At 41.1% G+C, this 27428-nt stretch overlaps 1 protein-coding gene across 4 annotated transcripts in view; it reads right to left on the bottom strand.

Moving 5' to 3' along the window:
• The window catches only part of DGKI (diacylglycerol kinase iota), a 221713-nt gene that overhangs the window by 14851 nt on the left and 179434 nt on the right, over window positions 1-27428 (bottom strand). For all 4 annotated transcript variants that reach the window (XM_074826020.1, XM_074826017.1, XM_074826018.1 and 1 more), the window contains 2 exons: window positions 16254-16279; window positions 1437-1474 (listed from right to left, as the gene is read on the bottom strand). In XM_074826020.1, the coding sequence (XP_074682121.1) occupies window positions 1437-1474; window positions 16254-16279 (64 nt within the window). The remainder of the gene's footprint in view (window positions 1-1436; window positions 1475-16253; window positions 16280-27428) is intronic.

The raw sequence follows: 27428 nt of genomic DNA, 5'->3' as shown, positions 1-27428 counted from the left end.
TTTAAAGCCAGGTTTTAGGCCCCAGTGAAAAAATATATGAAACTAGAAGTATTGACAATTATATGGGTTAAGAAGAGCAGTTTTTATTTCCTAAACAATGAGACATTGCTACTCTACTAGTGATGAATTATTGCTTGCTAACAATGCTTGCAAACCATTTCTGGTGAAGCTGTTGGGATATTTTAAAATATATGTATTTGACAGAAAATTCTGTCTTCTCTACTGAAAATTCCATTTTTTTTCTCAGCACAGGAGACAAACACTTTCTGACTAAACCAGAAAACTCCAACTCAAAAATCCACAGGGAGGTGGGGTTCAGTTGCCCCAAATCTCCCTTTCTCACTCTGCACCCCACCTGGGGCTGGCAGAGGGGGAAGCACTATATGGGGTAAGAACAGGCAGAAAACAGCAACCGCCCGGGTCTCAGAAATGCTGCAAACTCGGCGGGGCGGGGGGCAGGGGGCAGTGGAAAGCAGTTTGCAGTGCAGATCAGTGCAGAAAAGAGGTCGAGGGCTGCGACAGTGAGGCATCATTTATGATGCAGTACATCTGAAGAAGGTCAAGAAGTTTCCCTGTCAAAGCAAACTCAGGCAAAAAGCTTTCAAGAAGTGGAAATGGGACAATATTTCTATGACTGCTGGTTGAAGGACTGCTCTCTAGATGCTGCAGCCACAAGCACAAGGGCGGAGGTATAGAAGGGGCACCTGCAGGCAAAGAGTTGGCCTAACAGTACTGTCATTTTTACAAATGGCTCCAAGCTGACTTCTTGCAGATAAAATTGCAATCATTAATCACAGTCCTCATCCAAATCCGAGGGCATGTTTTCAAATCCTGACCTGGCTACTGAAAAATGCAGCCTGAATAACTGTCAGAGATGGAACTTTAGACTTTGGGCACAAAACATTTTTGCATGCCTTTCCTCCCAATAACTAACAATACCAAGACACCACATGTTTTGAGAGATCCATCTGATGATAAAATAATAAGCTGAGGTTTGTTTTACCTGGTCTGGTGGTTGCCTAGATAGAAGTTAAGAAGTCTCTAGCAACTCTAAGGGCTTGGCCACCAACCTCACTGCCATAAAATATCCTTTACTGTGTAAGGCCATGTCAGAACTACCCTGCTGTTCAGTGTTGCATTTGCCAGTATAGTAATTTCCCTGTTAGTAACTGACACATTGCTCTATGCAGTGCACTATGAATCCTGAGCTGAAAGGTGCTGTCTAACACCAGATCCTATTCACTCAAATTTCACATCTCACCTGACTGATGTGTTCCCCTAATATTCAGGGTTTCCTGGAAAGGCTGTAAAATGGCACTTGCCAGCAGTCCCTACAGCAGTCTATTTATGTTTTGAGCAGAGGTGTGATAAAATTTACAGTATATCAGACCTGCAAAAAACTCTGAAAAAGCGGACACTCAGTGCTCTGTGCTTACCTTCAGCAGATCACCAGCTATGACTGCCTGTAAAAGTGCTGCAAAAGACAAACAGAAAACTAATGTTAGGCAGAAAGCATTATGTATATAGCCTCACAGCTGAGAACATAGCTCACAGTATGTGCAAGTTAAGACCAATGCCTCAATCAACTTGCATTCTCATATACTATCAAAACCAATGCAAACCCTGCACTGGCAAGCAGTTGGAAGACCGCCCATGTTGCACAAAAGCTGTAGGGACATCAAGCCAGAGTTTCCAATGTTGCCCTGGAACTGCATGCTTCTATCTGAATTTTTATCTTGAGACACTTCAGGTCCCTTTCAAGAGTGGCCACAGGTGGGCCCAAGTCTCTGACACCTGAGCTGTCACTGAAGATGTCAATGTCAAACACAGTGGAAGCATCCTCAGACCTCTCAGACTTTATTCATACTGATGGTGGAGCAGTCAGTCAGTCTCAAATACATTGAGAGTCTCAAGTTGCAGATGATTAGGTGGCAAAATAGAAATTTCTTAATAATTATTTGTATTACAAAAACATTTTGACCTGCCACTCGGGTCTGGCAGGCAGAGACAAACACAGAGCAGGAGCCAGTCGCCTCCTTTTTAGCCTTTGCAATTTAAACAGACACAGAAGGAAAGAGACAAAGATAGGCAAAGTGAACAAAGGTTCACAGCAAGGCAGGACAGAGCTGTGCACAGAGCCAGGAGCTGCTCACTACCTGCTACTGTCTGCCCAACGCCCATTAAAAAGAAGGGAGACAAAAACCTGGGACTCTGTATTGCCCTACGTATAGGCTACATTCAGCTAAAAACACCATGGTGGCAAGCGACCACAAACATGAGAAGTTGTTCAAATGTACAACTATGCAGCTATTTCCTCCTTTTTTCCTCCCTTTCCCTACCATGATATATATATATATAGTAAAAAACAATTATGAATAATCTTTCTGGGAAAGCACTTACTTGGTTTGCATCTTCGAAAGCATTAAACATCTGCCTCAGCTCATACTTTTTCAAGAGTGCCTAAGCCCATTTCTATCTTTGAGTCTAGGCAGCGCAATCAAGTTAAGCATTTGTTCAAGTGCCATTCTTGATAAAGATGCCAAAAGCTCACGTGGGTAGGAACAAGGGGTAAAGCACGCCATAGTATAGCCTTGCCTCAGAAAAAATAACACACAGGAAACTTCACAGTGTGAATTCCACAAGGAGCTTGTTACAGTTTCAGAAACAACACATCCAAACCAAATACTGCAGAAGAGGAAGGGAGTGCAAAGACTACTCAACAAATGTCCCTTTCTTTGAAAATACCTTGGGTTGTGCGTGGCTTTCTGGTCTTGACAATGCCTCATGCCCTGACCATGCAGCAGTGGGAAAAGCAAAAACCCAGTCCAGCTAAATTCTGACTTGGGAAAGCAGTAGCAGTAATTCTTATAACATTGGATTTAGGGCAGTTTTACAGTGAACATGAGTTAAACTAAGTCCTGCAAATCCCCTTGGCATCTGTGGGAGTGAGGGCATACAGATTTGAGGAATGGAAAAAGACAAACACTGGCAGGTAAGAGCTAGAACTGGAAAAACGCATGTACATCTTTTCTTCAGATTTCATTTTCACTGCTTTACAACCACCTTTTTTTTCCCCAGTAGTTCTAATATTGGCTCAGCCCAAATGAATAGCAGAGCAGAATTTAGCCCTTGTGTCATTCATTTTATCTTTTTCCTCCTTTTTCATCAACCTGGTCCCACTGCCACATTTATTCTGTGGGCTACTGCAGTTTGGACTTGTATAAATATTTTGTTGTCCTTACACACATGAAAATCAAATGAACTGGTGACACCAGCTTTTCATTGCCTTCTACATACAGTATTTTAAAGACATGGTTTCCCTGAAGTTACTTCCTAAGAGGCAGAGATACATTTTCTTATACAAACTATGCTTAAGATTATAGTTCAGAAAAGCCAGGAGAGAGATCTAGAAAACTATGAAGTAAAAATAAAAGCCTGGCAAGCCATGAGACATCTTCTACGCTGAGTATCCATAACCAGAGGTTGGCCTGATGATAAGGTTATTAGGACAAAGCAGCTCTAAAACACATTCAATATAATTAGACCAATCTTTTCCCTTCTTTCCTAAGCCTCCAATCCAGCAAAGTATTTAGACAGGTGCTTAGCTTTGAGCTAATCACATTCTTTTCACCAAGTCTACCTGCACACTTAAAATCAAGTGCTTTGCTAGAGTAGAACCTATTGCATAAATGAATACATTACAGATCAACAAAACCAGCTGGCATAACAAGCAGATTAGACTACAGTAAAATAATTCAGTGCTGTAAGCCAGGGTGCTGGAAGGCTTAGAAGCTATTGAACTAGAAATGGGGAAAGGTTCTTTAGAATAGGGAACACATTTACATAAACATATGAATATTGCTTAGCACACTAACCCCATAAACCCAAATGGGACTGCTGGGCATACTGAGGAGGAGGGTGAAGATGGCAAAAATCACCTGGTTGTTAAAGAGATGGTAAAACAAGCAAGCAGATGGCATTGACAAGAGAGAGCAGACTGAGAAATTGGACAAAAATGCTGTTAACATGCAATGCCAGGCTAGCTTAAAATTAAAACCATTAAAGTGAGAATCATTTCATTTCTTCTGAGCAACACTGATGTAATATATAACATGAATTATGCAATTGTTCTATCATATCATAAAATACCTTCAAGTCTTAAAGATGCCTCAAAAATTACTTGATTTAATAAATATTTAAATCAAGTCATTATTTTCTCAACTCTCCTAAGACTAGCATTTGTCATGACTAATAAAAATGTTGTATTACCTTTTGCATTTATTTAGCAAGCAGATTTATTGCTGATGAAAGGTGACAGCTTGACAAGACTGGAGACTGAAGTGCTCTGTCCATATAACGAGGAAGCACTCAGTCTGCCACCGTGGTAGACTCCCCAGGCTGCCTTCGCAGTGAAGCTCAACTTCGCCTACTGGTACACCCCTGCGGACAGCCCCTGCTCCATCCCTGCTCCATCACTGACCTCTCTGCTGAAACTGCCAGCAGATGTGTCAATCATTGCCCAGGGTGATGGAACTTGACAGAAACAATCAGCTGCTAGGATATGGACAGCCAGAAGTGCAGACTATGTATGTAACAATGGCTAGAGACTAACAACTTTTGGTTTCCACTGGGTGAATTCTGAGAAACGGTTCGAACCACCCCTGTGGACCAACTTACAGAAGAAACTTCATTTTAGAAAAAGCAAACACAAATAAACAAAAACTCCAAATAAACCACCCCAAAATGAACAAAAAGCCCCCAAACCACACACTTGACTTATAAATATTGAACAACTACAAGTGGATAATGCACTAACAGAAAAAAACGCCATTTTAAAAAGGCTGCTAATTGAATTCTGCTGCAAGCTAGTGCAGCTTGAGACACAGGAAGAACTACTAGTACATCCACACATCCCAAAAACAATACCTTTCCTGTGGCATGTGTCATTCATTATTTCTATGTTAGTGTCCACTGTTTCTATTGGAAACAGCTATTTTTATTTCATATTCTAAAAAGTATATCTTAATGTGACTGAGCTACTACAAATATTTTTGCTTCCCAGTCATAAAATTAACCTACTAAATCACAGTTGCTCTCTGGTTCTGCATGTGAATTCAGCAGCATTAAAACAGCACTGTAAAATCAGTCATTAAACACTGCAAAACAGATGATGAAGGAGTGAGGTATCTGTACTCAGTAACTTCAGAGTCTGCAAGATGCCTAGGAGGTCTCACAGGGCTGCCTGGATGGTCAGAAGAGAAAATAACCCTCTACAGAAAGCAACCTGGCATCCCTGCAATAGCTCCTGTTGCGTATCTCCCTCCATGGACTACAGAAGTTCTAGGGACAATGACCTCCTATTTGCAGTACCTAAATTAAGGGCCAAACTAAGTCAGAGAGGGGGTCCTGGAGAATGACATGATGTCAGGAGACATGTCTGATCACCTGCAAGAAGGACAACTAAGCAAAGACAAAATGGGGGGGGGTGTCCTCCTTTTAAGGGTTTCTGAGGTATGATACTCCTGGGACCAGGCAATGCTCATGATCTCAGAAGTTCTGGGAGCTCTTTGTACAGCATACAGGTGCAGCATGAGAATGCTTCATAAATGTAAGGGCTAACAAAGACAGACCCACAACTGCAACATGTCAAAAGAAAACAGCAAGAGAGGGACAGAAGTCATTGCCACCATCTCGTTCACTTCAAAAGCAATGAAAATTCTCAGTAGCATCACAAATAAGGAAAACCTCAACCAACAACTACTCCTTCCCATCTGCCCTGCAGGAAAATTCCCTCCTGTTCTCAAAGCTGCTGATCAGCTTAACACCAAAGACATAAGCAGGGCTCAGCACCAGGCTATCATGCCAGAATTTTGCTACTTTTGGAGAGAACATGGAGAAAAAAATTCTTACAAACCCTTGTAGGTAGCACCTCAGGATCACAAGGTTCTTTGTTTAAAGTAGGTTGACATGGAAGATATTTAGTAAGTTAGCAAACTAATCATTAGGAAGTCAGTGAGAGGAGTTGGCTTTCATTGGAAAGAATCTTAAAGAACAGTACAGTTCCGCAGTCTACCACTGGAGGGATCAGAATAATTTAAAACTATGCCTTAAAGTATAAGTACCACACAAAGGAGTTGTCACATCCATGCAGCCAGTTTGAGATCTATGAATGAAAAGCAGTGTGAGAGCAAAATATGATTTGCAATAGTATATCTTACCATGGGTTAAAAAATACCAGACTAGCAATGCATCTGATCAGTGTATGACAGTATTTAAGCACATGGGAAATTATGGCAGAATTCAACTCCCAGAACTCCAACAGAATTAGGGCTCATAAAATCTTTAGCTCTTTCAAAAGACACAATAAGACAGCTGATGAACTGACGTGATCAGGACCTTGCTTTTCAGGCAGTGCCTGTGACTGTCCAGCCCTAAGACAGCTAGTGTACCAATTCAGCACTTGGAATTGATATGCCATCCATGTTTCAGTGCTGGATGTTTCTTACTGGTTATAGGCAGCTAATAAAAAAATATTAGACATTAGAGATTTGGTGTGGGGCTCCCAGAATTTGAGCCTCAGTGTCCACCACCATCTCCTGCTAGATTTGCTCAGGGGAACTCTTAAGGAACACCTCATGAAATACTGCCTCGTTCAAACCTTGCTGAGCTGATAATGAAGAAGAAACTGCAGCAGAAGGTGACATCATCAGATTTCTTAAGAATTATTACACTTCACTTGGCCTATCATTAACTTCCAGAACATTTCCAGCTCTTTATTGCTGTTGTAGATCTTGTGAAATTCATAGTCAGAAATTTAAAGTAATTACTGTTTTACACATTGAGACATTAAAAGCTGACCCTGACTACTAGAGTGCTTTTACACAGCTGGAGCCTTCTGAGCTGTTAAAGATCAGCATTACAGAAATGATAAGAAAACAAGCCCTCGTTCTTAATTTCCCACTAGTTTTATAGAAATCAATAATAACTTCTATTTCAATCACTCAAAAAGCTACAGTCTCAAGTGAGTGTGAAGTCCATATAGATTATCATTCAGAAATACATTCTTTTCTCTGTAAACAATAATTTGCTTGTAATAGCTTTGTACAATCTAGTAAAGGTCAAATCTAATATGACAAACTGACAGTAACATAACTTACCCAGAAATGTACAGAACTGACTTTTTTCTACTCTAGCCATGATCTTCAACCTTGTCCTGCACATGAAAGGGGTAGAGGGCACCACAGGGAATTGGTTTGTGGACTACTTCTCTTCCAAGATGACTATGAAAACAAGCATCTAAGATATAGAGCAGTGCATACACTTGACATTTCTGAAGGGTCTGCCAGTCCCATAGAAAAGTTTTAGGGATCCATGGTGAAGAAAGGTTGCAAATCCTTGCGTTTAAGCTTTTACAAACCCTTTACCTCTTCCCAATATTTAACCTGTTTTTAAACTTAGAGGAAAAAAGACCTTTAAAATACATATGCCAAACTGTTAACATAAATTAGAAATTAAATTACAAAATTAATTACGGTTTGTTGGAATGACTGACCTCACAGGTCTTTGATCTACAGACAATCTCAAGTCTGAGATCAGCACCTGATGTTTAAGCTGATGGTGCTTAAACATTTCTCTTTGAAGCTAAGCTAAGTGTAAAGAGCAATTAAATGTTTCTTCATGTATTTTATGCATCTCCAAGTACTGGAAGCAACTACTGAAGACCATGAAAAAAAGTTAACAGAAGTTAAGCCTTGTGGGTTGAAGGGTCCCCTAGATGCTGGCAAAATACAGAAATAGTTAAATCTTTGTGTCGCTATGAGACAAAAGGCTAGTAAAAATAAAAGCAGCAAACGCAAAACGACCACTATGCAGACTTGCTTGAACTTCTGCACAAGAAAAATCACTTCTTCTGTGTTCACTGAAAAAGGACTTTACATCAGGCAGCTGTCTGACTCTTACAACCAAATTATCCTCCTGATAGAATGAGGCAAAGGTCCCGGAATATAGCCTAAGTGGTTGGGCCAAAAAAGCTGCACCAAGCCCCTATAAGGGACACTCACCCCCTTTGAAGCCTGTTATTTATAACAGTGCACAACTTATGGCAAGATAAGGACACAAACATTTGGTGCTATCATAACCATCAGGACTGAATTTTTCTTTACAGCTGTGCACAGGAAAAGCTATGTTTAGGCAAAAAATGTCCATTTTCATGACAATACCCTGTAAATACAGCACATGTACTGATGGGGAATCTGCCTGATTAGTAGTGCTGTTTGATGGTACGACTCTTGGGTCTATCTGTGCCAGGTGTTAACCTCCACCTTCTTTTTATGCTGACTTTTACCTCCACATTGAACTAAAGCTGACATATAGTAAAAGAAAAAAATTCTTGCATCAAACAGAATGTTTTTGCACGATTTTTAAACTTTGGTGCTGAGCAATCAAAATGGAACATCTTCAGCAAAAAGATGGCTAACAGACCAGAAGAATCAGTCTCGCATTTCAATGCTTAGGAAAGAAGCTGCATTATAACTAAGCAAGGGGCATTTTGATGGGTAACTCGATTGTCTGTAAGCCTGAAGAGACATCAACTTGCAAATGCAATTATAGCTTAAAAAGAAAAAAAAGTCTCTTACTAGCCAATTTAGAAAGTCTAGCCCTATATGACAGCAACATCTCTTTCTAATCTAACATCAGCCATGAAAAAGAAGATGCTGGCGGTCTACATCTGAAGCAGCTGTCTGGCGTGGGCATGGGGAAAGGTTTCTGGACTTGCTAGAGGAATTCCGTCTCAGCCTAAACACTGCATAAGAACCATGATGGACATATGACAGCAAAAATACATGTAGTTTAGAGGCTTCCTGCCTAGAATATAGTAACTCTTGCGCTGGCTAAAGCCAAGACTCATTCATTTTTAAAATTCTTCCAAAATGTATCTGTTTGCTGCCACTACCCACTGTCCTAAAGGAACAGGAGGTAAACAGGACTTCCCCACAGGATTTCAGCTTTGGGAAAGGCTTAGGCTTCTTGGAAATCCAAGAGCAATGGCCCCAGTCTAGGTATGTCACGATGGCAGTGCTATGAGACGCTCCTTCCATGAAGAAAAAAAAAAAAAAAAAAAAAAGCCCGAGAGCTCAAATAGATCCCAAGAGACCATGAAAACCAACAGTGTGGCAACCTGCTGCAACCAAAAGCTCAAAAGCACATCAGCTGAACAGCAGTCAGACACAGACATCTGATGACTATTCAGCAAGGGAAATATTATGAAGGTCTTCACACAGCATCTCGAGCTAATCCATCTGTACAGGAAAACGTGTGGATAAGCACACATTCTCCTGTGGTTTGAGAGACACTTTTGAAGCATGCTGGCCCTCTGAATAAATCATACCTCAATAACATCTATTTCTAGGATTGCACAAAGAGGCAGAAAACCCTTCTAAACATTTGTGGGTTGTCCTTTAGTTACAAAAGGACCACATCCTGTGCAGATTCAAAGGAGAGAACTGACACAGTTTTGACTGAATTCGCCTAACTTGGGAAAGACAAAAATTTTAACATGCAAAAAATCATCATTTCTCAGGTAGTTATAAATATGCATTGCAAAACTTTTCCTTTTAAGAATTTTAGATCCAAACAACACACAGCATCAAACCACTGTTTAGAGAGGGGGAAAAAAAAAAAAAAAAAAAAAAAAGGAAAAATAACCACACAGACTTGCTGGAGGGAAAGAAAGAATTCTCACTTACACAAAAGTCCCTTCATACAACTCTGGAAGGATAAAGAAGCCTTCAAGCAGATGTAAATTACACTCAAGCTGCCTTTAAGGCCCCATTTGCACTGTCAGACTAGTTTAAAGGTATTTTGATGCCAATTAGAGTCCACCCTGAATTGCTTATGTGGCACTGGTGCTGAGCTAAGAGTGCAGTTGATGGTTAGGAGTGGAAGTACCGAGACCCTAATGCCAAAATTTTCCTTCAAGACCGTTTAACTCAGATTCACAAAAGGAAGGGATGACTGTAAAGAAAAAGGACTTCCTTCGTAAATGGTCCAAAACCCCAAAGAACAGTTGCAGATAAACTAAGTACCATCTGGCAGACATCGTGCCTTTTTTTCTTTCCTTTTCCCTTGCACCATTTTTATTTTTAAGCCAAGACAGGAACAATTAATGTCATTTTCAGGAGTGATGTGGTGGAGGAAAATGTCTCTGATCATGCGAAAACACAAGGCAGGGAAGACTTTGGCTGACTAATGCAGCCACTTTATCAATAAATTGGCATTGCTTTGGCAGGAAGAGAATTCTAGGTAAAATAATTAAGCAATGATTTATTTTTTATTTAAAAATGAAAAGGATAGCAAAAAAAGGAACATTGTGGGCCACACTGTTCCTCCCCCTTTCCTGACTTAGTGGACCATCACTATCACAGGCACTCCCAACACACTCTCTTCAGGTTTTTCCCACTGCAAGGCTGGCTGCAGTGCCTGCCTGGCAATATCTAAGTAACCCTTTCTCAACAAACTAGGGCTTCACAGTAAGACTAAATAACCTGAAAATCAGTTCAAGCATTTATTTGTTGGCCAGAGTCTTTGGTGGGTAGAGTGAATTGGTTTCTTGTTTAACAAGTTGCCACTCTTATCTGACCATGCCCAGCCTCTATCAGATACAAAAACCAGGAGCAAAGTAGGTTGCAAGGTTACCCAGGGCTTCTGCTTTAATATAGGTGCCATGATTCAGACAACACATTCATTGCTCCTACTTCCTCCTGAGGGGAAAGGGATAATGACAGTGGCCATCTGGAAAGAAGTGTTTCCCAGTTTTCCTCTATTACTCATTCAGATGCCCACATCTGCCAGACCTCTCCCTCCCAGCTGCCTACTGACCCCTCGGCCTGCTTAGATACGGTAAGAGGTGGCGTATAGGCACCTTTTAAAGGTTTTGGGCAGAGAGGACCTCCCTCAGCCTTAGAGAAGTGTTTTGACAGAATGCTTTCTCTTGCTACCATGGGTCTGCATCAATACCAGCCTCTGCTGAGCTGAGAAGTAAATGAACAAACTCAGAGCAGAACCCCAGGCAACTGTTGGCTCAGCTGGCCACAGACGTACTTTTAAAACACTATCCAGGAGGGCTTTCTTCCCAAAGTAGCTAATTAATCAAAATAAATACCTGCAGTCAGGAGCCCCCCCACTGCACTGTCTGATTTGTTCAGAAAAAGCATTCCAAGACATCTCAATCTGTTGCTAGGTAAACGGCTGCAACAGTGTCGTGAAGAATACAGCTTCTCAGCTGGAACTGTGTGAAACCATCACTCTCTTTTGAAGGAATCTGGTAGACAAAACAGAGGTGCCTTATTTTTCTTTTTTTTTCTTTTTTTTTTTTCAATTCTACCAGCACTGAGATGTTTGGGTTCATCTGCAGTACCCTGTTTGTCCTTTTATTCAGAATGGCAGGATGCTTAAAAAAAACTCTCGAGGAGAACATCTCTTTGCAGGCTATGACTAGCAAGACTAGTGGGCAGTGGATCCAGAAAGAAGAAAGGAGGTTGAGAAAATGAAGTCCACATTGCCACAGGCTGCCAGGGACAACAGGAAATCCCATGTATTGGAGGTCCTAGGAAGTGTTCTCAGCTCTTGTGGTATTTTATGGGGCTCCTACAGCCATCTTCCTCCTTGCATGGGTTCAGACCTCCTCTCTTTAATGGAGCAGACAGCACTGGAACAAATACCATAATGCACAGGACATTATGCCTCCAAGGCAGGAGCAGATAGTGCTTAGCAAAGCATTTTGCTGTATGGGATGGAGCTACCACTGTCTTCCATGCACACACTTGATCACTCTCTTCCTCACAGTTCATACAGCAGCTCTCTCTATCCAGAGGGACATCTAGAGACAGAATTACACTTCCCACCCCAAGCTTCCAGTTTGAACCTGGGCCAAGCAATCCCTGTGCAAAACTCTTCTAATACAGGCTAATTTGAAGGTCACCATTTAAACCCATTTCACTTCTAATACACTCCTGGCTCTGCACAAATCCCTCCTAAGGATAGGATATCCATACTGGATGACTCTAAGTATCATCATGGGACCACCATCTGCCAGAATCTGAAAGATCTTTGAGTGTTGCCATTCAAGAGTTTGCTGGTATTTTTTTTTCATAAGACTAAAATGGGAATGGACGTGATTATATTCTTTTTAAGAGCATTTCCCTCAGTTGCTCAGGTGATGATGAAGAACAGCCAACTCAAGTTACACAGGGTAACCAAAGAATGGTAAAAATAACCCAGGTGAAGCTAGACCAAAAGTGATGTAAAATATAAGAATATTATTCAATGCATTGACCAAAGGTAATGTAAAATATAAGAATATTATTCTGTGCATTAGCACGGGAAAATTTGTAGACAGGTTTCTGCAGGTCAGCTGTGAATAAGAATGGGCAGGACATGATCTAGCATACATACAGCGTGCAGTGCAGTACTGAAAGGTGCTGGATGAAGGAAGGGTTTGGTAAACATCAACCATTCACCCAACGATAATCAGGGAATGACTGTGCTGGCCAGGCAATATATTAGAAGTCTGCATTCCCATCACAGTACCATACCTGATCTAAAAAAAAAATAGATATGGTTTCTTTCAATAACCTCCAACAGCTTCAGACTTCCTGAGCATAAGACCAGGTTTTTTATAGAGTGAAAATACAGCTGTCTGTCCCCTCCCTCAGGACAACCACCAGGTGTTCTGTGGCCCTGCCACTTGCCTATTGTTGACTCAGTCCCAACACCCAAAGACAGACCATTATCCTCCAAGGCTGCAAGTAACTCCACCAGAGCCCACATGACCGAGGAGGTAGTCCTTCCATTTCATTCTTCCCAGCCATCACCCTAATCCCCTGTCTAAACTACTGTGCTTTGGTATTTACTTGGCTTGTTCCATTTTGTCAGTCAGTTAGGGAGTTTGGAGGTTAGGGGTTTTGTCTGCTCTTTTTGTGGTTTTGTTTGGGGTTTTTTTAATTAAAAAAAAAAAAAAAAAAGGAACGAAGAAGATGGATTTCACTCTGTAGTTATGTATTTCCTAACTACCTGTACCAAGAACAAAAACACAAACCTTCCAAAATCTTTAAGAGGTTTAGGTTTTTTCTTTTGAAGTTTGGTATTTTCTAGCAGTACTGTTTCTCTTTCTGTAATACTTAAAACGGCTCTGTTTTGTAACTGAGAAAGGTGCCTTTAACACGTGTCCACAACAAGGAGCATTGTGTGCTGTTACAATTGTTCAATAGATGCCCAGTCCCAGACAGATGGTGCTTTATCCTCACCCTCTCTTCAAGACAGCATAATGCATTGTCCTGTCAGGGATTAATGGAAGTGCCACTCACAGTAGATGCTAATTCTGGTAGCAACTCTGTTACTACACTACAGATGCTACAGCTACTGCTTGCAACTAATGCTTGAAACAGGCAGTCCACACTGGAGGAGAAGCAGGACATTCAGAAACCAAAGTGAAGAGCACAACGCAAGAATCTATGCAGAATGCAAACTCATGGTCAAGGGGAAAGAGACATTCGAAAAGGAAGACAAGGACGATGGAAAGAAAAAACACAGAGAAACAGCAGAAGAAAAAATGAGGACCGAAGATTAAAGCAGACAAAGCAAAGATCAGGAACCAAATGGGAAGTTAAAACAAAAGATCCAACACAACAGAGAAAGTGCCTTTTCTTAGTAATGGCCAGCACATCACATCATCAGAGAATCAGCCCTCGAAAGGTGCCCCATAACAGGGGAGAGCAGCTGAAACACAGGACATAGAGTGATGTTAGTGAGTGTAGGTTATTCTACAGCTGGGTCTTGCCCCATTGTGCACCCCAAAGCATTATTGCCTTATAGAACTACACATGAATGTTCAACATCTTGAACAGGCACACAGTTAAGTCCTGATTATTAATGAAAATAAGCGTCTCAAAACTGACTCCTGGATACCCACTCCAAGAAAAATATACCAGGAGAGGTGTGCATAAACACTATAAAAGACAGGCAATTCAGAGATAAGTTTTCAGCTCTCTCCTGGACCCTCTCTTTTTTGTTTAGATAAGAGATTTCAGATCCAAGACTAATTCAAGATGCTTCCACACATGCACAAGGTGGACTGAGAAGCACCTACGCTCAAAAGAGCTTGTGCTACAGCACCTTTGTCACATTTTCTTTCAAGTACTGTGGTCATTTACCATGGTCTGTATGTGGCATAGTGGGAGAGAGGAAATCCAAGTACTGGACCTCTCTTTCTGAAAAGTCACTGGGGCATGTGAAATCTTTTGTGTTTGAGAGAAGCTCCTACATATTTACATGGATGACAAATCTAGTTAGATAATCCACACAAAACTTCTAATAACCAGCACTATCACATCACTAATTGGTCAAGGGAACATAGGCCTTTCACTCTGCATTTGAGAGAAGGTTTCTTGTGGGAGAAAGGGAAGAAAGGGAAGGAAGAGGCTATTCAGAGATGTTTATCAAACCTGAAAAGCCAGACTGGCAGCAGATGGTAGATGGCAAACAGGAAGATTTTGTGAAAAACTAGAACAGTATAAAAATAGTGGAAAGAAGGAAAGCATTATGACAGCAGGAAATACAAAAGTTTAAAGATATACAAGGAAATAAATTTATTAATAGATAAAAATGGAGCAACAGAATAAATGCAAGGGAAATGAAAAAGCAAGAGCAGTCTATCATTAACAAGCTTACGCACCAACAAGCAGTTTGAGTCCAGGTCTTGAAATAGTGTATTAGACCACAGTGTTTTCAAATTTCTTCTGAGGATTAGAGAAATGGGGTATACTGTTAACTTCTCACAAATCTCTAGTACTTTATATTAAGAAGCTGTGGTCATGGTAAAAAGCAGATGAACTTTTAAACAAGAAAACTACCTCTAGTTCACAAAATCAATGAGCTGTAAATCACGGGAAGGTGATAGGGTACACCAGGAAATTCAAACTGTATACTTCTGTAATTCTTGTGCTCTTGGCTGTCAGGGGATCCACTGCTATCAGACACTAGGAATGGACTAGAAGGGCAGGATATATCTTTGGTCTGACATGTTTGTCCGTTTTTATGGCTTGCTTTATAACTTTCTTTACTAAGAAATAACATGCCAAGGAGTTGGAAGAGAATTTATTGATGACGATATGTTTGACAGTCACTATACTGGACTAAAAAGATCTTGGCTGAAGCCAAGGACAATGTAGGTTGATACCTAACTCATCACTCCACACTCCAAGCGAACATACTTCAGTGACATACTTCCAGGCTCAGACCTCCTTACATCTCCAATTGTAATAGTCCTTACTATTCCCTATCCGGACCTTTCTTGAATAATACTTATTGTATTGTCCATAAATTTTGCTGATTGTGTTAACTGCATGCAAATTGAATGCCAGAAGAAAATAGGGGTTTTTTCTTTTGTGGTCCAAAATAATATTCCAGATTCAGAGCTACACGATGAACTTTCCCCTCTCAGTTACAATCTCCCCACCCTTTTTTTTTTTTCCATTCATTGTGCCACTCTGCCAGTGCAATTATTGCCTCACCTGCAGTATGCCTCTGGATTTCTGTACCAATGCAACCATACTTTAATGTACTGCAGAGGAATACCACCTAGGTCTATTATTAACCAGCTAGTTACTGCAAACTCCCTCTTCATCCATAGGGGAAGATCAAATCCTTCAGTCTCCTTCAGAGCAAGTGTGTTACCATAACCAGCAACTCTCGTTACTCAAGCCATGAGATTTTCATATGTAGAAGCTCCTAGTGGCACTAAATTCCACACCATGCTACCAAACTGATTTTTGGGTTCAAGCCTTTAAACACAAACCACTCTCCTCTGTTACAAAGGTGCTGTTGTATAAGCATCGTAAGAGATCAACCCATGTTCACAAAAACCATATATCATCCTTTAAGCTCACACATAACTTTTCATAGGTGAAGCTCTACACAGTCGTGTGAATAAATTCCAAACACCTGCAATAGTTCAGTTTAGCTGAGCAAGATTAATTTTACAAATAACTCAACACAGGCTTAACTTCTGCCAGCCGCAAATACTGAACTAAATGAACAAGCACTTGCTGTGTAGGGGTGAACAAAGTTTGAGCAACATCAAAGTTTCATTTTTATAAAGTCATTTTTCTCCACCACAACTGTGTTAAAACACAGCTTACAGCTAGTCTTTAGTCTCATTTTTAATATGCTATTAGTATCTATAAAACGCATCTTACCTTGATCTTCTGAAGAGACCGGTGACCTGGAATAAAACAACAAAGTCCAGTCAATCTTTGGTATGGAAAAGCCACAAATAAGGTTCAATGTCACTGTGGGGAATACAGTATGGAGGAATTGGAAGGTTTTATTCTTGGGCTAAATTAGAAGGGAGGGTTGGAAGGCATCTGACAAGAAAAGAGCAGAAAAGGTCAGAGACAGAGAGCAGGTTCTGCAGACCAGGATGGCCATATGGAGTCATGTCCATAAGGCAGCTGGCGGCTGCACTGTTAAGCACTCATGCCAAGAGTTTCTGTAGGTACTTGACAAAGACCTTATCTATTACCGTTACTGTTGGAAATAACTGACATCATTACTGTTAAGAAAGTCCTGCTCCTTCAGAGATTATTGAAGGTACCATAATGAAGTGTGGGCCAGGAGAAAACCTCACAGCTAGGGGTAGTTGAGGAAATTATAGCTTCAGAGGAACTTGCAGTCATTAAGGTGGCCATTTTTCTTACCACGAGTCAGTGTGGTGGAGAGCATAAAACACTAGTCGTAATTAATACCAGTTCATGCCATCTTCACAAAAGCAACATAAACAGAAAAGAAAAAAAAAAAAAAAAGAAGTCTGGGCAGATGTAGGTACAGTAAAAAGCAATGTAACAGCAGCAACACAAGAGCTACAGGATACCCTAACCAGTGGCTTAAGCCTCTGATAATAACTCCAGGAGAGTGAGGGGTTATAAAACATGAGGGACCTCTCCGTGCCCCCACTGATGAACATAAGGGCCTACTGAATTCCAGAGAATTGTATCACAGCTCTCATCACTCAGGATCAGACTCCGCATCGTTTTGGTCAGCACCCATAACACAGGAACACAAAGAGGTATAAAGTATTTGCCCTCCATTTTTTCCTTTGCTGCAGTAGCTTGGCTTAGCAAAACTGGGGCTAGCTGTACAGCCAAATCTGGGATGTGCCTTGGTTATTGAGATCAGATTGACAGCACGCAGTGGATTGGACCATTGCCTCAGCACTTCCCAGCAAAGATTTTCAACGGCATATATAGCCTGCCCACCCAGGTAACAAGGAGTTTGTTCCTGCAGTGAATGGGCCAACCCATGCTTACTTTCCAAGATATATTTAATTTTGCACCAATGTACAAAAATAACAAATTACTAAAGATTTAAAAATGTTAGTGTTGCCAGCAAACAGATCAAAGCTGACATAAGAAAAGCAGCCACAGAGGGATGAAGGAAAAAGAAGGAACAAAGGGGAAAAGAGCACATGTATATTTAACTGAGTCAGCAGGGGCTGAGGGTTGGGGCGGGGGGGGGGGGGGCAGGGGGGGAAAGAAGGGTTAGAAACCCTGGATTTAGAGGAATAAAGGAGCTGAGGAAGGAGTCATGATCTCATTCTATAACAGAGGTCTGAAAATGAAGGTTGAGGGATTATAGAACATCAGAAGCAGATATGCAAATATGTAGATGCAAACAGGAAAGATGGAAAGAAAAGAAGGAAACTTTCCTAATGAGATATGCAAATTTTTAGTTTTAAAAAGGAGAGAGATTTCCAGAGAAAGAGAGGAAAGAGTTACAGCACAGCTGGAGCAATGGTCACTGTGAAAGGAAAAAATGTGATTGCCTAATTAAGATTCTGACTGTGCAAGAAGCCAATGTGTCTGTATGGATCAGAATTAATGAATCCTCTACTCCCATTAAACCCTCTGATTGCTGCTGAACATCCTAGGCATGTACCCTGCTCTGCTGCCAGCCAGGCCAGCTCTGCCCTTGCACTTCAGCCATGTCTGTGGAAGTACAGTAGGAATACAAGTAACCCAGAGGATCAGCAGGCATCACTAGGACTATGCCCCACTGCTTTGACCAGTTAGTTATAGGCCTTCCTCCACAAGCCCCAGCAGAAGACCTTCTGAAAATCAAAACTCAACATACAGTGTTTCCTACAAGGTTAAACAGTGCAGAAAGGGCCATACCAAGAGGTGCAAATTTTTAGGTACTTAAAAATACTTTTACATTCAGGAGTCATGCCAGGTTCCTTAGTTCACGTATCCTGACTCTCCACCCATTGCTAATGCAGTATCCCACAGCGTCAGTAGAATTTATTCCTTTGCTTTGTTTCTTAATTGCATAGTTTCAACACCTTTCAGATATTTATTTGAAACAATAAAATAAACAGTACAGATTATCCTATAATTTGTCTCTTCTTTATGCTTGGTAAACCACATGTCATTAGTTCCTTAAAGCATCAACAACAGGAGAGACACTATTACAATAACACCGCCTTCTCAATTAAAACATTGAAGGGAGGGATGAAAAATGTGTTTGTGCATATTTAGCGTGCCCAAAATTAGTATGTATTTTTCAGAATACTACTGGCATGTGCCTTTTTTGCTTTGTTGCATACCTTGAACACAGTGGCTGAACAGTAAGAAATCTAACAGGTACTACTGTTGCTACTAGCAGTGTTTTCATTTGAAAGGCTTCATCAAGCATCTTTTGGAATTCTTGTAGCCTGGTGTCCTGAGAAAATAAGGTTTATATTATCACAGCATCTTGATGTGTATGCATGCACCTCTCTGCCTCACCCTAATGAAGTTCAAGCTTCTTGGGTCATTTCACCCATCATTACGGAGGGGTTGGAGAGCCAATTCCTGCTTTTACAAGGAAACGCAATAGCATAAACTCAAACTTTCTGATGTTGCTGTGAAGTCACAAAGAGAGGTTTTGAATATCTCAGCCACAGGAAAGCCTCAGCGAGAGCTTCCACCAATGGAGATACCAAAGGTTCAACCACAATAAACTAGGCTTCCTTTGTTCCAATACTGACGTAAAGTATTTTGCCAGAGTGGAGAGGACTTTTAATATTCTCCTACTATTTCAGGCCACACATTTTAGCAGAGGGCAGGTTTTCCAAACCATTCAAGTACTTGTAACTATAATATAAGAAAGCGAGGCTGCTAAAAAGTCCACACGAATAGTGTTGGGCATTTTATGCACCGTCTGGTCTGCCCCATGTTTATGACAGGCTCTAAGGGAGGAAAGAAAGAAAGTCTAATGACTGGCTCTAAACCACACACACTCACTCCACAGCCACAAGGGGCTTTCCTGACAGAAAAAAAATCCAGTGGATGCTCATATTTCCGGTCACACATCTTTCTCTCAGGTCTGTGAGAAGTGTGAGGGATATACTGTGGCAGCACTGGTCACCAGACAGGTATCCTGAGAAGGGAGGATTCTCAGCTGCTAACATCCACACAGTAACCATCTATCTAGTGCCTGTCAGCTGCCCTCCTAGTAAGATTCTAGCTGTATGTTTGACTGTCATAAAGAAGCAAGTTATCATTCTCACAACCTCCATGATTTAAAAGAAGTAGAGACAAGTTAGAGATACTTCAGAAGAACTAATATGCTGTCAAGATCTGTGGTTCCACCTGGGTCAAAACACCTTGCCGAATGAAGTCTTGAAGATATTTTCATTTTGTTAAACAAAACAAATCAAATCTCCAAACCCTTCAGGAAAACGTTCAGGCACTGCAATATCCTGTTCTTGGCTATTTCAGAACAGAATCACTTATTTTTTTATATCAATTGTTAGTTTTTTCTGGTTTTATCTTGGTGTAAAACTAACTTGTAGAAAGAAAGGCTCATCACCTCCCCAAGAGAGAAAAGACAGGTCAGATTGTCTATGACTGGCTACATTTCCAGAATCATGAGGTTAAATTAGCTCTTCTAGCAACAATGCTCTTCTCCCAAGCATAAATGTGAAAGGGAAGCCCAATTTCAAGTATTTTCACCAAAGGCATTAATCTGACTTTTCTCTTGCCCTGGTTTGACAGATGCTTTATGAAGAGCTATTGTTGTAGTGACTAGTTAAGGGGAAGACAAATATTACTATGGCAATAGGGAAGGGGATGAGAAGTGAGGAGGAGGGAAAGCATGTTACCACCTCCGTTTGCTTTCCATGCTGTTTGTACCCCTCCTTTCCCTATAGATCCTGCAGTAGTGTTCTCCTCCTGTTGCACAGTTCCAAGCTCTACTCAGAAGAGATAACAGTACTTGCAAGCCTCAGTCTGCAAGGTGAAGCTGTGCATTGCCTGTTCCACCACTCCCTACGCAACCTTTTGTGCTTAACACAGAATGCACAAAGATCTCCCAGGAAATGAGGTAAACATATTTAGAAACGCATACAAAGGCTGAATAATAATGTAAAAAAACCCTAATCATACATTCACTAGGTGCTTTCAGCAAATTGGAAGACTTATGATACTAAAGGCATGAGACATGCCCACCTAAAACAGCATTGTGCCTCAGAGTTAGTGGTCTGATCCAAAGCTCACTGGAATTTTTCCATTTACTCTTATAGGCTTTAGATCAACTGCTGGCAAAAATCTAATCCCCAGTATAGCCAAGACAGCCTTCAGTATCGTACAAGCCTTCCTCCGACAGCCAAACACACACAGCTGTTTCCAAGTGCCCTCTCCAGTGTGCAAGCACTAGATTTATTCAGTACTGGAAGGGTGGAAGGGGGAATATTCATTTCTAAGGAGGGAAGGGCAGGGACTGTCACAATTTTGAGCCTAGTCAGCTGAGGCTTAGGAACCCAGAGAAATACAGCCAGCCTCCAGCAGATGAATTCTAACAAAATTTCAGCAAATGGGTACATTATTCATGAAGACAAAAGCCTCTGGAGAAACAAACCCAGAGCTGATGTAAAGCAGCTATTTTAATCAATAAACCTGTAGCAGAAACCATCTGCACCAGGGCTATTTAAAACCAGCCATTTACAATTTAAAGGCCAAATAACAGTCTGTGTGCAGCAATTCTGCTGGGTTTTACGACCATTCCCCTTTTTCCCTGCTTAAGCAATGTATTTCTGCAAACTTTCTATTTCAGACTGACAATAGCTGCCTGTGACGAGGGGAGGGAAAGAGCTTTCAGATTAAATCCATTCCTTCTTATTTTGTGTGTTCATCTCTTCAGAACTGAAAGTGTCATCCCTATTGGGATTTATTCATATATTCTCTGATTATAATAGAAGAAAATTTTTAGCACGTAAAGTATTTTTTAAATAAAGGTGAGGGAACACCCTCATTCAGCAATCTGCATCAACACCTCTGGGACTGGCAAGTCCCCTGCAGCCCCAGCTGCAGACAGTGTCTCATATCTTACTGGCAGAAAGGCAGAACTGCTTGTTTTCCTTGTCCCTCAGCATCTACTACTTGGAGGAGACCTTTTACTATCCCAGCTTTCCTGTCATTCTTTCCTCTCAAATATTCTCATAGACAATGGCCATACAGTCTCACACATGTAGGAAAATGCTCGCCAGCAATGCTCCCTGAATCTAAAAAATTCCATTCAAGTTGTTTAGTATTTTTGAGAAATCCATTAGGACACCTGCTGTTAATGTGTAACAATAACCTGGAGAGCCCAATTTTTTCTAGTTCTGCTAAAGGCAGAAATCAGTACTTCTAGCATTTCTATAACTTCCTTCGGCAGCCTCAATCTCTACCTGTACATAAACCATTACCTCAGGCTGTTCACAAGCCGTCCAAGATACAGAAACGTAGCTTAGTGCTTCTTAGGAAAACAAGGGCAGCTCAGGTGTATTCCTTGATGTGTCTCAGGCATGTCTGTGTCCCTTATATTGTTCAATATCTTTTCTCATTACTGTCTAACTTTTTATCTCACCGTTTCTCTGTTCACTGTAGAATGCTTTGAATGAAGGCCTGGAACACCACAATGCAGCTATACCCGAAGTTGTACTGACACCCAGAGGAGTTGCCTGGGAATTGCTGCTTAACAAGGGAATAAAAGATTTTATTGCAAAATCAGACATAAACCCAAACATGCTTAAATTTGATTTAAAAAAAAAGAAGAAAAATAAGAAGGAGAGAGAAATATTCTAACACATTCATCTTGAAAAAGGCATCTCTACCTTGGAATGAAGGTCAAAACATGACCTAAGAAAGCTGGTTTGTTATTTACTTGAAAAAGGAGGTATTTCCAAATGACCAGCAGGATCACTGTAGGGTGATTGTGTGTTGTTTGTCTTTTTTAAATACTTGGCCTATCTTTCTCTTATCACCACACAACGCCGAAGTATCTCAGGGGAACGTAAAAGATATTAATTTTGAAGAGGGCTTGATCCAAGCTTCTTTGAAACATTATTCTTCCATTTCCAGATTTGAATTAAATCTTCAAAATCCTCACTGACCTACATGTCAATTGTTTGATGAATTTGGGGGTCAAAAGGCAAAGGAAAGGCCATAGCTGGTGTGGCTCTAACGTTACAAGAAATAAAGTGAGATCTAGCTACACCATGTAATACTTTGGCAAAACAACAGACTGGATGTCAAGGGTCTGGATGCTGTTTGAAACAGGTCTTTATTAAGAAGACCTGGAACCGGAACTAGAGGGGCTAGGTATCTGGACTTGCTTAACATTCTACACAAAAATCAAAAAAAGATGTTAGGTGCAATTAGGTAACAAATCATCTGGGCTCTTTCCTCAACAATGGACCTGTCTACTTCTACTTTTTCCAGGAAAAGATTAACCCAGAGGTCATTTTCCTATGACTTTAATGTTTTATTTAACCCAGAGAAAGGAATTATTCCAGTAATAGCAAAGCCATGACAGCCACACTGCAAGCACATCAGGTATACTTTGATTCAGAAGACACATTCCCACTTGGCCCTCAGGCTAGATGGAGTTGAAGCACATCAGCTGCTTGGCATCTTGAGATACCACACAAATAATCTTAGGCCAGTTTGGGTTTCTAAACAATCTAGAAGCTACCCTAAGTGGTGCATTTGTTACCCCAAAGCAAACCAGTCACTCCTGATAAATAGCCTTTAGTGGGTTTGGGAGAAGAGAGACTGAAACACAGGAACCCCTCAGAAACAGATTCTTGCAATTATGTTCATAAATAAGTGGCCTGATTTCCACAAGTGCTAAGCACTAAGCAACCCTCACTTGCTTGCCATCTTTAAAAAACCAAAAACTTAAAAATCACCTCAGTTAATGTGCATAACACACAGGTCCTAGGCAGAGCAGAATTGCTGAGCTCTTTACACTCCTGTTACATTAATGGAGAATAAAACTTGTAATGGGAGTTTCAGATATGGTTTTGTGCTGCACTTTTAGATGCCTGGCACAGAAACAAGAATCTAGGAGTCAGGGTTACACTGGCTCCAAGCCACCTCTGGCTCTCTGATTTCAGCTTTTGGTACAATTTAGCCAGGTCCATCTGTCCCTGCTTGCCCATGGGCATCAACACAGCCAGGAACCTCAGCAAGGCTATGTATTACAGCCCCAGTCCTCATGTATTTTCCTCCCTTACACATACCCCTCTGTGCCAGCACTGCTAAATGCTCGTTTAGTCTCAGCTACCGAGACAAAGCTGTGGGTTTTAGTGCATCTTTCCTAGCACAGAGGAGCAGCAGGCAAGCAGGGACAACTTTTCTCCCTCCCCATTTGAATGCTTTTAAGCTTTCAGAAGTTTCTCCTCTCACCCAAGAAATCCTCTGGCAGGCATTTTAAGAAGAGAAAGGACCTCCTACACCCTGACATATAAGCCTGCAGTCAATGGACTCGGACACACACCCTAGACATGGAAGAGCAAGGGCAGCTCCTTGCAGAGCATCTGTGCCAAGACACACAGCCTGGGGAAGATGCTCCTGTCCCTCAGCAGTTCCCAGGTGAACCAGAGAATTTCTCCCCAACCCAAGCACACTAAACCCAGCCCGTGTTCACAAGTACTTTCTGCTTCAAGCAACGTTTTCCAGAAGAAATAAACTGTTTTCACACGCATCTCCACCAGGCAAAACGAATTTATTTTTCAAGAAGCCCTAGTGAAAAATCTCACTTTTTGTTCAATGAGTCAAGTGAAGGCTCATGTCAAAATATTGCTCCCAGCCTCATCCCAACACTCTGAACTTTGTGGGTCTAAAATACTAAATTGCAAACCTCAAAAGATGATGTATTTGCACATGACTATGCTTTGTCTCTAGCTTTTTGTTGCATGGTATTTTGACACTTTACAGTTTCCAGCCACAGCTGAAATCCAAACACACAGATATCTGAAGAATTAGAGAAAGTTAGCAAAGGTTTGACTTTTTTACAGTTTAACAGTCAACTCAGGCCAAGTAGCAATTCTGTGTGACAGTCTAGAACAGTTATTTTACCAAACTACATTTCTATTCTCTTTGCAAGTCTGTTAAACCAGAATTTAGGAATATGAACAGGCTATCAATAAATACAGTCTGAATGCATATTATGCGATGTCCTAGTGTGAAAGCTGGGACACACTATGTATTCCAATGTGTGTGTTACATATGCACAGCACTGTGTTTCATACCCGTGCCCTGAAGCTTATTAGTTTCGGCTTTGATAAGACAGCTTGGTACTGAGTGAGAGCACATTAAGAACCAGTCTCCTCTCTGAGCAGATGGCAGCTCCTTATGGCAGGGACAGAGCACATGGACACAGGCTTGCTATTCCTGTGCAATGCTCAGAAAACTAGGACTGGAATGGTTTGGGTTTTTTTCTTACTTCAACTCTTACAAATAAGTAAGAAGTACACACAAATATAAATATTACCTAAACCTACAAAGAACACTTCTTTTCCAACTTTTATTGGACTGAAAGACTGCCGTGCTGGAGGATATTCACCCTATATTTATAACAGTGCTTAAAGCAAGCTCAGAAGAATACATGCTTTCTTTCTGTCAATGTATCACCCCAGTAAACCCAGCTAGCCCCTCTTCCAGTGCCTTTAATGTCACTGGGAGCCATAGGTCTGCTGTTTCCAAAAAGCTGAAGAGAGGGATGTTCACATTCTACAGTGACATCATTGGCTCCATTCTCTCCTCTACCCTTCTTGTGCCAGGCACAGTTAACACATGTCTGATGCTTACAGGAAAGCAGTAGGCCCTAAAGATCAAATTATCAAATGTCATTTTCTTTCACCAAGCCAAATGGAAAACAAGGGTACAAGAAGTGACTGTCTTGATATGTTCCCCTGCCTTCTTTGCTGTGGAGATACTTTACTTCTCAGCACAGATACTGCTTCTCAATCCAAGGGCTAAAGTAAGCAAGCAAGGATGGAAAAAAAGGGAAAAAAAGGATAAAGAAAAAGTCATAAGAAGAAAAGAGAAAAAGGAAAGAACTCTACTGCTTCAGCCTTGGCTATCAGCTAGAGAGTGGAAAGCAGATTTATAGCTGTTATGGTAAACCACGTAAAGAAAAACAAGGCACCCAGCTATCTGTACTCTGCCAACATCAATTTTATCCTTTAAACACACTCCAACAAAAAAAGCTTACATTCCACAAGGAAAATTCTTTTTCATCCCCTTATCTATTGGAACTATTCAGAAAGTATTTTCAAGCTAGGTGGTAGTTGACCCTTTGGGTCAAGCACATGTGTATTCTGTTGCTTGAAATCACCCCAAGGAGAAGAGGAGAGCTGGACTGCTTGCATTTCCCTTGTGGAAAGCAGGATGTCAGTCAAGAAGCAAGATGTCTCTAAAGAAACCAATTTGTAGTCTCGTGGTGTGTGGGAGTGTTTTGCATGTCACTGTCTGCCAAAATAATTTGTCAGCAGGGTGAATTTCCTCAGCTGTGCATCAGGTGTTGAGATGCTACAAAAATCATTAAGAGCCTTCATTCTGAGGGCTCAGGGGCAGGTGGGTGGGAAAAGAGGAAGCTAAAATCCCACCCAGCCCACGCTGGGGACCTACATTCTGAATAATAAAATTATCTGGTAATAAGTACCGATGAGAAAAAAAATGTCCTGCAGGATGCAGTACAGGATGTATTCTATTTCCGCCTCATATTGAAGGGGCAGAAACACAAACCCACTCAGATGTGCCTACTGTTGTTAAAACCCCTTAGCAATTCAGCACCTCAACAGCAAAGGCTGGAAGAAAACAAACACTATTTGCATTGCACTCACATACACAAATAAGGCCATACACATTCAAATCTAAACCAAATTCTGATTTCTTCCTTTTCCAATTATGGTTAACAAGAGCAGAAGCAAAAGACAGCGTCTTAAAGATCAGTATTACTGGGAGAGGGGTTGCCAAGATGATGCGTAAGTACCAAATACTAATGACTGTCGCAGAAATTTTAATAAGTAGAAACCATGATTTTTCTACACTCCAGTTCTCTGTAGACAAGGCCAGACTTTGGCAGTAGTGACATAAAAATTCTACTCACTTACAGGGGAAGAGGTGGTTAAATAAGGTTCTCCATGTACTCAATCACTTAAAGGCAACACCAGAAGTTGCTGAAAGTTCATGTTAAACAGTTTCCAGAACCATCTGGTTCTCGCTGCTGGCAAAGGTCCCTCGGGTTTGGTGCGTGCAATCACCATGGCTCATCCCCTCATAGCAGGGACTGTATGTGATAACACTTCCCCTAGTCATGCTTCCATATCTTCAGACATCAGAGCAAAACGCCAGGATCTTCCCAGGCCCAAAACCACCCCTGAGATGGTAACAACATGGCTGAAATAATGCAAAGCCTCTTGGATCCTGAGTTGAGAATATCTGTTCTCATGTTTACCTCACAATGACAGTCGGTACATGATACACTTAGGATATGCCAAAAATATATCTCATGCAGGCCAGTCTTTGAAAAGATATTTTGATGCCAATATTCTTCTCCATCCCCTGTGATTTTAGCATTGTTTCCCTCTCTAAACTGTGTTTCTTTTTTCTACAGTTGAGTCAAGGTGTGTCTACTAATCAGACACGTCCAGGAGTCCCTTCTCCTGGCTATGACAGTGATGAACACCACTAGAACTAGAGACACTGCTTGGGGAAAGTGGACATGGATTAAGTGACAATGTGGGAGAGTCTCAAAACTAACTTCTGAATTAATGTTTGTCCAGGTAAAAGTCTTATTTGCAGTTTCATGAAAATTATTTGACAAATTCATACATATTCTGTATCCGCATCTGTACTTCAGGTTGCTGTATAAGCAGCTCCAGAAGGAAAAGGAAAACTTCTAGAAAAATTGTAAAAAGCTGGACACTCGAATTAGCTTCCAAATAGTAACAGATACCAACAGCAGTAGCTGTCCTTAAAGAAACTTTTGAAATCCCACAGGCTGCAAAGCAGCACAGGGCACTAAGCAAGACTTTTCTTTGCTGTAAATATGGAAAGAGTATG

The sequence above is a fragment of the Strix aluco genome, chromosome 5, assembly GCF_031877795.1.
Source record: "Strix aluco isolate bStrAlu1 chromosome 5, bStrAlu1.hap1, whole genome shotgun sequence".
NCBI classification, from domain to species: Eukaryota; Metazoa; Chordata; class Aves; order Strigiformes; family Strigidae; genus Strix; species Strix aluco.
This window is presented reverse-complemented; position numbering and strand designations above follow the sequence as displayed.